Here is a 10,737-nt window from a genome sequence, read left to right on the forward strand (position 1 = left end):
CCCAAGTGTACACAAGGAGCCAAGTTCAGGAGTAGCCAAACCATGACACTTAATATTCAAGGACTCCATTTTCACAAGATCAGTACCACAAGATTGGTTTAAAGCAGACGTGGTGACTATATTTTAAAGGAACTAGATCACAACCAGGGAACTACAGACTTGTAAGCCTGACATCAATAGTGGGGAACTACTTGAAGGTTAGTAAGGGAGAATATTCAGGAATACATAGTAAATAACAAATGTATTAGTAATAGTCAGCATGGACTTATGAAGGGTAAGTCATGCCAAACTAACCTTATTTGTTTCTTTGAAGAGGTAAGTAGAAATGTAGACCAGGGTAATGCAGTTTGTGTGGTCTACTTAGATTTTGCAAAGGATTTTGATACGGTTTCACACAAGAGGTTGGTGTACAAAATAAAGGAAATTTATCTGGGTAAAACTATTTGCACCTGGATTGAAAACTGGTTGAAGGATAGACAGAGAGTTGTCATAAATGGAGCCTTTTTAGGTTGGGCTGAAGTTGTCGGTGGAGTACCTCAGGGATCGGTACTGGGGCCCCTGCTTTTTAACTTGTTTATTAATGACCTTGAGGTTGGCATAGAAAGCAAAGTCTCCCTCCATCTTTGCTGATGATACTAAATTGTGTAAGGTAGTAGAATCAGAGAAGGATGTAATTTCTCTCCAGAAGGACTTGGAGAGACTGTAAACTTGGGCAGGTAAATGGCAGATGAGGTTTAATACAGATAAATGTAAGACTATGCCTTTGGGAAACAAGAATAAACAGGCAACTTACATTTTAAATGGGGCAAAACACTCTGACCAGTATGTATCTTGGGTGCCAAGGTGTCCTCAAGAATGAAAATAGCAGGTTTAGAAAAGAAATACAAATTTGAACGGAGGCACAGCTGCTTTAAGTGCATTGTAAAGATACTAGACATACATAAACCCAAAACAAATTTTATATCAACACAGGCCTTTTTTATTTATACTTTGCTTTATACACAGACCGTTGCCTATTAGTTTTTGCTTTTAGAGCATTATGGACAATAGTTTACATAATTATGACAGTCTCATTGTTTACACGCATTATTTCTGTCTGCTCTCTGACCAGAAAACGATATAATAAATAGTTTCAGTACAAAAATGTAATAAACTAAAAATAATCTAAATACAGAAATACATTATATAAATGTATCGGATGTATTACTTGTTGTTTCCCTCAATCTATCTGCTAATTTAAGAATCCTAGTCACATGATCATCAATACAAAATATATACCATGTTATCTCTGATCAATTCATTACTTTTATGTTACTCATAGTAAACTGCATAGACATTCGCCACAGCAAACAGGGAGCCGTTTTTGAAAGAGTAGGATGAAAATGTATCATTTGCTGGATCCCAGATGCATCTGCTTCCAACTCGCATGCTCTGTTCGTTAAGTTGTCCAATGTGGATCAGCACAATTATCTTGTACCTTGGGATCATCAGGTCTTTCACCCTCGCCTTGATGACCTGAAAAAAATAAACATATGCATTTACCTGATCAAAATATAAGACACTGACCACCTCAGACATGATCCCACTGGCAACGATGTCAGAGTGATGCTGAGAAAGTTGTTAACAAAAAAGTAAGTACATGCATTAATCTCGGGACACACCATAAACGGAAAAGTGTGTGTGTGTGTGTGTGTGTGTGTGTAAACCTTCAGAGTGAAAGGTAAATGTAATTTTGTATCCTAATACTTTGTATCCCAGAAAATTATTATGTAGAAACAAGAATTAAAAGCTCATGTCGTAATGATCTATTTGTGTGATCAATGTGGTTGTGTAAACTCGGCATCAACATAACACATTGATAAACAAATACAGAACAATGAGCACAGGGGAGGAATTAAACCAGTGGCTTTCAAACTGCTCCTCGGGGACCTCTATGTCTGGCTTATGAGTTAATAGACAAACCAATATCCTAATCATAGACAAAACCAGGAGTCTGTTCCCTGGTTATTCCTAAACACCTGCAGACGGCTGATGGTCCCTGAGGAGACATGTAAGAGCCATCATTCCATGTCACACATGTGCAGAGAGTTGGGACAGCAGACAGGGCCGCATGCCCAGCGAAAGGTTGTTACTTTGTTACCTCCGAGATGGTCTTTGTCATTTGCCTGCATAATTCTGCTTCATATTTTTCCTCTTGGAGATAATTCGTAAGGACATCCTTCAAAATATTATTGACAGTTGCTACTGGAAAACGCCGTGTTGGACCTTGTACATAAGAATAACAGTTATAACGTAGCTCAGGATCTGTTATTAACTCTTTGCAAAATGATCCAATTTACCACCGATTAGATTGGATGTGTAGATTCAGGGCAGGGTTGATGCTCCCCCAATGTTACATTTATAACTTCATGCAGTGGCGGATGTCAAATTGTGCCGCCCTTAGGTACATACTGCCCGGGCCCCCTCCTCCTGCAGCGTCGTGGTGTCACGTGACAACGCGTTTCCATAACAATGCAACACCGTGACGTCACGTTGTCATGGCAACGCGTCGCCACGTGACGTTGCACCGTAATTTCACGCTGCGATGCTACAGGAGGAGGAGGGCGGCGCGAAGGTGAGAGACTTTTACACAGGCCCCGCGCTCTCCCCCGGCAATCAGTGTATATACATACAGTAGGATCTTTGTAACAAAAGGGAGCTTCTGAAACCACAATGAAAGTAGTTGCACGCTGTTCAAACACATCACAATAAAAGGGTGCCTAATGTAAATAATAAATCAAAGCCAGGAAAGGGAGATGATAGTATCCCTGTATTTACACAGACCTTACAGCGACATGAATATTTGTATCCGCGTGAAAGGAATGGGTCTTACCTAACTGATAGGAGTTTTCCATCTGGATCGCTGGACGCAAAATATCATCATGGTGACCCGGCTCATCCATATAGGACACTGTACTCATGGAGCTAAAATCATTAATTAGGAGTTTCAATTATTTCTGAACATTTGCAAAGCACTTGACGCATGTCACTGTGTTTCATTGCATTGCTATTAATGCAATTAAGCGGGACAGAAATTCTTGCACCTGAGATCAGATTCGTTATATCAGATATCATTTATGAGGAAATTAAACATAAATAGGTTGAGTTATAGCGACACAAACTATCATATCTTTGTTCCTGTGTTTTGATTATAATTGCAAATAATATTACAGGCTCTCTCTTTATGGTGAATACAGTAACGATATGATCAGAAGCAATGGAGCAATAATTACAGCTAATTTGCTCTGAGTGCAGTGGAATGGTTTGTAAAGTACATGTCAATTTTCTAAAGTGGCTCTGCTTTTGTGAAAGCAATTTGTTATATCCGTGGTTTTCAACCTTTTTTTTAGGTTAGGGAACCCCAGAATTCGATTTTTAAATTCTGGGGAATCCCAACCCTCGCCCCGTCTCACACTCTGATCCTTGCATGCGTGCGCACACACTCTCCCACACACATACACACACACTCTCTCTCCCCCACTTAAACACACACACACACACACCCTTGTAGTGTTGCAACAAGGGGCATTTGCAGGAAACGAGTTAAAATATTTCCACCCCCCCTTCCTGCGAGAGCGCGCCAGCCTGCCCAATCCTCTCTCTCCCTCTTGTCAGCCGGCGCCAACCAGAGCAGGCAGAGAGAGGAAGAATAGCCTCTGCTTAGCTCAAGAGCCGCCGGGTCACTGCAATGTGGGGGTGCCGCCGCGCTTGGTTCCGCGGAACACCCGTTGAAAACCACAGTGTGATATAAATGTGTTACTATACTATGTATATAAGTTATAGAATATTGTTACTATGCATCAGTTTAAGTGTTACTAGAACGCGCCACAAAGTACAAAGCTTAAAGCAGCAATCCTGACTATTTTCAACTCTGGGGACCCTGTGGTTTCAGTCTCCTCCAAGAAAGACAAAATAGCGGTTTAAATCTCCTGCGTCACATGGGCCAATAGGAATCAGCAATGTGATCCGCTGAAGGGGTTGGGGGCGATAGAGGAGGGGGGGAGGGAGAGAGAGGAGAGGGGGGGAGAGAGAGGAGAGAGGAGGGGGCCCTAGAGTTGAAAAAAACGTGGTTCATTCCCACGGAACAACACATTCCCACGGAACCCCACATTCCCACGGAACACCACATTCCCATCCTGTTGGCCCACAGGGCGCGGGACCTTTACATGAACCCTGGTATCCAAGCAGAGCGGCTACCGGCACCCGCTATGGAGGTAAGTATCTCCGGAAGCAGGGGGTCCCCGGAGCTGAAATTAATGGGGTTCAGTTCCGGGGACCCCCTGTTTCAATCCAATGTAAAAACAAATGGATTGCCACTTTAAAGGGGCAATCTCTTTTAGAACTAAAGTGAACTAATTCCAGTGACATCTTTAAAGGGTCTCATCTGTGTAACGGATTTATTTTACCCAAATGTAACACCTATACGCATTTTTTATTGACTTGATTAAAATTAGACTTGGGAGGGATTTGATTTCCTCTGACTGCTCCCGGTGTAATGTCACTGTGTGATCAGCAAGCGCTTGCACAGCCAGAGTCCCCACTTCCCCCCTTACCATATCTTTATTGGCTCTGATAAGGACAGGGTGGGATAAGGGGAAAGAAAACACATGATTGACAAACACTCCCCCATTCAGAGGCCCCTAAGAAATTCAACCAGCCGACTATGTGGGATTGCACCTTTAAATTATATATCTGTTTTTCCTGGAAAACAGCAGAGAATTTAATGACATTTTACAAATTAATACTCTGAGCCACTTACTCTTTGTGTCTCCCAAAGCTTTCTCGCGGTTTGACATCATGGCTGCTTAATGATGACACGCTTCCTCTTTTCTTTAGCAGACGAGCGGCTTTGTCTTTCGCGGTGTCCGACATGTCTATTGGAATTCAAATGAGGATAGAGAGATAGATATATATTGTAACATCGCTGGAAGAAGAGATCAGTGTATCTCGAAAGCTCGCACAAATAAAAGCATTTCGTTAGCCACAGAACGGTATCATCTATTTATTTTTTGATTATTGAAGCTCGGCTAACACGGTACTGATATACAGTGCTTGACAAATCACCCAAAAATCTACTCGCCGAACCAAAAAATCTACTCGCCACCTAATCCCGCCCCCAACCCCGCCCCTAGTCCCGCCCCCAACCCCGCCCTTAGTCCCGCCCCGCTTTTAAAAAAATACATAAATAAAATAAATTGAGTAAATTCCTAGTAAGAACATTCGTTTTTGACATAAGTTTATTTATTGTATTACATTATACTACAATTAGTCCTTGTTACGTGTGTGTGTGTGTGTGTGTGTGTGTGTCGGATCTAGAAAAAAAAGCCAGATGTGAATGACTAGTTTCCTGAACCCCTTAACCAATGTCTGGACGCCTCGCTTCACAATATCTAAAGCAGCAATCCCGCCTGGGATCTTACCTGATCCGCAGTCCCTCAATGTCCAGATACCTTAATTCCCGCAATGTTATACATTGGAGGGGAGGCGTTCCCTACCTGTCTTCTGGGTTAGGGGGGGGGGGGGGGGAGTTCCGATGTTTCCTGTGTGAAGCTTGAGTCAGATCTGGAAGAAAGCAGTTTGTTATTTCGGTGTAGTATAGGGCTGTTAAGATATATAGGGTAAATAAGATATCCATGTCCAGAGTGTGAGACAGAGAGAGTGTGGGTGAGAGACAGAGAGTGAGAGAGAGACAGAGAGAGACAGGGGAGAGACAGAGAGAGACAGAGGGGGGAGAGAGAGAGAGAGGGGAGAGAGACAGAGAGGGGAGAGCGACAGAGAGGGGAGAGCGACAGAGAGGAGGGGAGGAGAGACAGAGAGACAGAGAGGGGGGGGGAGAGAGAGAGAGGGGGAGAGACAGAGAAGGGGGGAGAGACAGAGAAAGGGGGGAGAAACAGAGAAGGGGGGAGAGAGAGAGGGGGAGAGAGGGGGGGAGAGACAGAGAGAGAGGGGGAGAGACAGAGAGAGAGGGGGAGAGACAGAGAGAGAGGGGGAGAGACAGAGAGAGAGGGGGAGAGACAGAGAGAGAGGGGGGGAGAGAGAGAAGGGAGAGAGACAGAGAAGGGGGAGAGACAGAGAAGGGGGAGAGACAGAGAGAGGGGAGGAGAGACAGAGAGAGGGGAGGAGAGACAGAGAGAGGGGGGAGAGACAGAGAAGGGGGGAGAGACAGAGAAGGGGGGAGAGACAGAGAAGGGGGGAGAGACAGAGAAGGGGGGAGAGACAGAGAAGGGGGGAGAGACAGAGAAGGGGGGAGAGACAGAGAAGGGGGAGAGACAGAGAGAGGGGAGGAGAGACAGAGAGAGGGGAGGAGAGACAGAGAGAGGGGAGGAGAGACAGAGAGAGGGGGGAGAGACAGAGAGAGGGGGGAGAGACAGAGAGAGGGGGGAGAGACAGAGAGGGGGGGGGGGGGAGATACAGAGAGAGAGGGGGAGAGACAGAGAGGGGGGAGAGACGGGGGGTAACGGATTGACTGGGGGGTGGGATAACTGACTGGGTGGGGGGTGGGATAACTGACATATGACTGACTGGGTGGGGGGTGGGATGACTGACTGGGTGACTGCGTGGGGGGGTTGGATGGGTGACTGCGTTTGACTGGGTGGGGGGGTGGGATGGGTGACTGGGTGGGGGGGTGGGGTGACTGGGTGGGGGGGTGACTGGGTGGGTGACTGGGTGGGGGGGTGGGGTGACTGGGTGGGTGACTGGGTGGGTGACTGGGTGGGGGGGTGGGGTGACTGGGTGGGTGACTGGGTGGGGGGGTGGGGTGACTGGGTGGGTGACTGGGTGGGGGGGTAGGGTGACTGGGTGGTTACCTCTGGTGTCCTGCACACACACATTCTCTCTCTCATACACACACACACACACACTCAATCTCTCTCTCCCATATACACACAAACACTCAATCTCTCTCTCTCTCACACACACACACACACACACACACACACACACACACACACACACACACACACACACACACACTCAATCTCTCTCTCCCATATACACACAAACACTCAATCTCTCTCACACACACACACACACACACACACACACACACACAATCTCTCTCTCCCATATACACACACACAAACAAACACTCAATCTCTGTCTCATACACACACAAACACTCAATCTCACTCTCATACCCACCCACACACACACACGGGAAGGGACGTGCGCGGAGGGGAGAGAGGAGAAACACCCTGCTACTTCCTGCAGACCCGCGCGGGCAGCGGTAGCACCGGAGGGAGGGAGGGGGGGGGGGAGAGAGAGAAAAGCCCCGGCTACTGCAGCATCTTCAGACCCGCGCGGGCAGCGGTAGCACCGGAGGGAGGGGGGGGGGAGAGAGAAAAGCCCCGGCTACTGCAGCATCTTCAGACCCGCGCGGGCAGCGGTAGCACCGGAGGGAGGGGGGGGGGGGAGAGAGAAAAGCCCCGGCTACTGCAGCATCTTCAGAGCCGCGCGGGCAGCGGTAGCACCGGAGGGAGGGAGGGGGGGGGGAGAGAGAAAAGCCCCGGCTACTGCAGCATCTTCAGACCCGCGCGGGCAGCGGTAGCACCGGAGGGAGGGGGGGGGGGGGAGAGAGAAAAGCCCCGGCTACTGCAGCATCTTCAGACCCGCGCGGGCAGCGGTAGCACCGGAGGGAGGGGGGGGGGGGGAGAGAGAAAAGCCCCGGCTACTGCAGCATCTTCAGACCCGCACGGGCAGCGGTAGCACCGGAGGGAGGGGGGGGGAGAGAGAAAAGCCCCGGCTACTGCAGCATCTTCAGACCCGCGCGGGCAGCGGTAGCACCGGAGGGAGGGGGGGGGAGAGAGAAAAGCCCCGGCTACTGCAACATCTTCAGTCCCGCGCGGGCAGCGGTAGCACCGGAGGGAGGGGGGGGGGAGAGAAGCACCCCGGCCTATTAGAGTATGTTAGGTCCCGCGCGGGCAGCGGGAGCGCCGGAGAGAGGGGGAAAGATGTACCAGTGTATATATAAATATTTAAAGTGTATTAAATTCCCCCCACCTCAAGCATCTGTACAAACTCCTCCATGGCCGGATCAGTGCAGGTCTTGTAAGGAGCTGACACAATTATACAAGAGGATACTATGGAGGAGGAGGAGACACGCACGAGGAGAAACACACGCACGCACTAACACCCCCCCCCCCCCCATTACTTACCCATGCAGAAAGGGCGGTTTGAAGTCCTGGCAACTCCATCCCGCGTCACAGCCAATCAGCTCTGATTTTTTTTTTCCGTTTTTTTTTTTTTTTCTTCGAGCAGGGGATTTTTTTTTTTAGAGAGCAGGGGAAAGGTTACTGGCCACGAGCCAATATCCGATCGCAGCTGGCGAGTTGGCGACCGGGTTTGTCGAGCACTGCTGATATATATATATATATATATATATATCAAAAGGATATATAGTAGCGCCAAGTGATTATATGTGAATAATGAATGAAATATTAAGTGATTAGTGTTAGTGAAGTTATATAAATAATCCGATAATGCTAATATTAGTGATAATATCAATAATATAAATGAATCTGTGAAATTGAAAGTGAATCATACAATGACATACAACAAAGAAACAAACAAAATAAATACAAATGTGTGAAAACAAGTATAAAAACCAGTCCCATGACAAAGTCCAACAGTATCTGATATGTATATATATACAGTGTTCGACAAACCTATACATTTGCTCGCCCCGGGCGAGTGGATTTAACCCCCGGGCGAGTAAATATTGGCCCAAGCAGCACACGTTTGGTACTAGGTGGCGAGTAGATTTTTTTGTGTGGCGAGTAGATTTTTTGGTGATTTGTCAACCACTGTGTATATATATATATAGTGTTCGACAAACCTATACCTTTGCACGCCCCGGGCGAGTGGATTTAACATCGTGGCGAGCTACTATTGGCCCAGGCATCACACGTTTGGTACTAGGTGGCGAGTAGATTTTTTGGTGATTTGTCGACCACTGTATATGTATATATATATACTCTTCTAGTAGAGGGGTATAAGGCAGCTCTCAGGGGGATGCACCACAGCCAAAAATAGACATGGAAGGGAGAAAAGAGAGCGCACGCCCCATAGCGTAAAAGAGTACATTTATTGTGGAAAGGGGGAAACAGGGTCACGCACAAGGACAGGTTAAAAATGGGCAATTTGTGAATAATACCACCGCCAGCCAGATACACCCACGATCGTGGTCCTCAATGGTGATCTCACAGCGTGGGAGGGACAGCGGTCAGCTGGAAGCCTGGAACACTTAGATGAGAAGCCGCAAAACTCGCTTCTGTAAAGCCTCCGATGTTTCCTGGCCTCTGCACGGCTCCGGGCGAGATCCGGCCTGATCGCGCACCTGCTTGATGACGTTGTGTCGTGATGACGTATCCTGAAGCGTTTCGTCGCACATGGGCTCGATTACCATTGAGGACCACGATCGCGGATGTATCTGACTATTTTTCACAAATTGCCCATCTTTAACCTATCCTTGTGCGTGAGTGACCCTGTTTCCCCCTTTCCACAATAAATGTACTATTTTACGATATGGGGCGGGCGTGCGTGCTTTTGCTCTCTCTCTCTCTCTATATATATATTTTTTTATTATGAGACAGAAACTGTCCCAATACTTAGTTATACTAAGGGCCTGATTCTATACCAGATGGATGGATTTCTGTGTATAAAGTGCACAGCGCAGCCCCATAATATTGACCAGATTTGTTTCCTACCCTTCTTAGCCTGCTTATTGCAAGCGTTCCCTGCCAAGTATCGCTTCACATAGGTTATCTGATTCAAAGTTTAGTTGTGGTTATGTTTCACAATTCTGCGGGAATTCTGCGTGGTGGCTGTTGCAACAGCCGTGACGCCGAATTCACGTGAGGAATATGCATTGCCCAGATCTTCACGTGGCTGGCAGTGTTGTGTAACACAACACACAAAGCTTGTTTCCAGGAAACACACAATGCTGATTACATCTCTATGCCTGACAACCTGCAAATAACAGGAGGCACAAGTTATTCACTGAGGGGGAAGCACAGAACCAAAAGGGTCTTCCCAAAGCCACTGACAACCCCCCAGCCCCCTGCTAATGCCTCACACAATGCTACACATATTAACCCCTTCAGCTCCAACAGATCATCTCATTATAAATATGATATGCATTATATTCTAATATAAAAATGGTATTCTAACATTATTAGAAAGATATACTCCATTCTAAACGTGGCTACAATGTTGCAATGCGTTGCAGGCTCCTCTGGCACTGAATGGGTTTTTGAGTTTATTCCAAACCTCAACAAGTAAATGAGCGTTATAAAGCAAACCGCTTTCGGATTGGGATACCCCTCACTCCCGGAGGGCAGAGAGCGCGGGGTGATACCTGCTGCAGCTCCGGTCCCAGGGGCTGTGTCCCGTGCCACGCGATCCGGGGCCGCGTTCTGTTGCTACTGGCAACGCAGCCGAGACAATGAGGCGGGCTTCCCTTCCCGAGCGGGCCAATGAGAGGCCCGGAGGAGGAGATTGACAACAGGCTGTGGGATGACGTCAGAACACACCGTCTCTCTGCAGCGCAAGCCCCTCCCCCTTCTGCAGCGCAAGCCCCTCCCCCTCCTGCACATAGAGACCTGATACATGTTGCATGTTGCATCCCAAACTGTTTGAAGAGATTTGTATTTTTTTTAATGATAGATGGACAATAAGGCCCATTATAATACTTTGTGGGCT

At 47.4% G+C, this 10,737-nt stretch overlaps 1 protein-coding gene across 4 annotated transcripts; it reads right to left on the reverse strand.

The window, feature by feature from the left end:
• Positions 1-951: 951 nt before the first annotated feature.
• On the reverse strand, positions 952-10,532 carry DYNLT5 (dynein light chain Tctex-type family member 5). Of its 4 annotated transcripts, XM_075615887.1 has the most exons (6): positions 10,394-10,458; positions 9,891-10,005; positions 4,799-4,913; positions 2,873-2,964; positions 2,141-2,265; positions 952-1,515 (listed from the first exon to the last, which is right to left on the reverse strand). In XM_075615887.1, the coding sequence occupies exons 3-6, from the start codon at positions 4,909-4,911 to the stop codon at positions 1,312-1,314; spliced, it is 534 nt and encodes a 177-aa protein (XP_075472002.1). In that variant the 5' UTR covers positions 4,912-4,913; positions 9,891-10,005; positions 10,394-10,458; the 3' UTR covers positions 952-1,311. The 4 variants fall into 4 exon arrangements, with proteins under 4 accessions (XP_075472002.1, XP_075471998.1, XP_075472001.1 ...); XM_075615883.1 differs by lacking the exon at positions 9,891-10,005 and having other exon boundaries at positions 10,394-10,532; XM_075615886.1 differs by lacking the exons at positions 9,891-10,005; positions 10,394-10,458 and adding an exon at positions 9,744-9,880.
• Positions 10,533-10,737: the final 205 nt, after the last annotated feature.

Source organism: Ascaphus truei, chromosome 10 (genome assembly GCF_040206685.1).
Source record: "Ascaphus truei isolate aAscTru1 chromosome 10, aAscTru1.hap1, whole genome shotgun sequence".
NCBI classification, from domain to species: domain Eukaryota; kingdom Metazoa; phylum Chordata; class Amphibia; order Anura; family Ascaphidae; genus Ascaphus; species Ascaphus truei.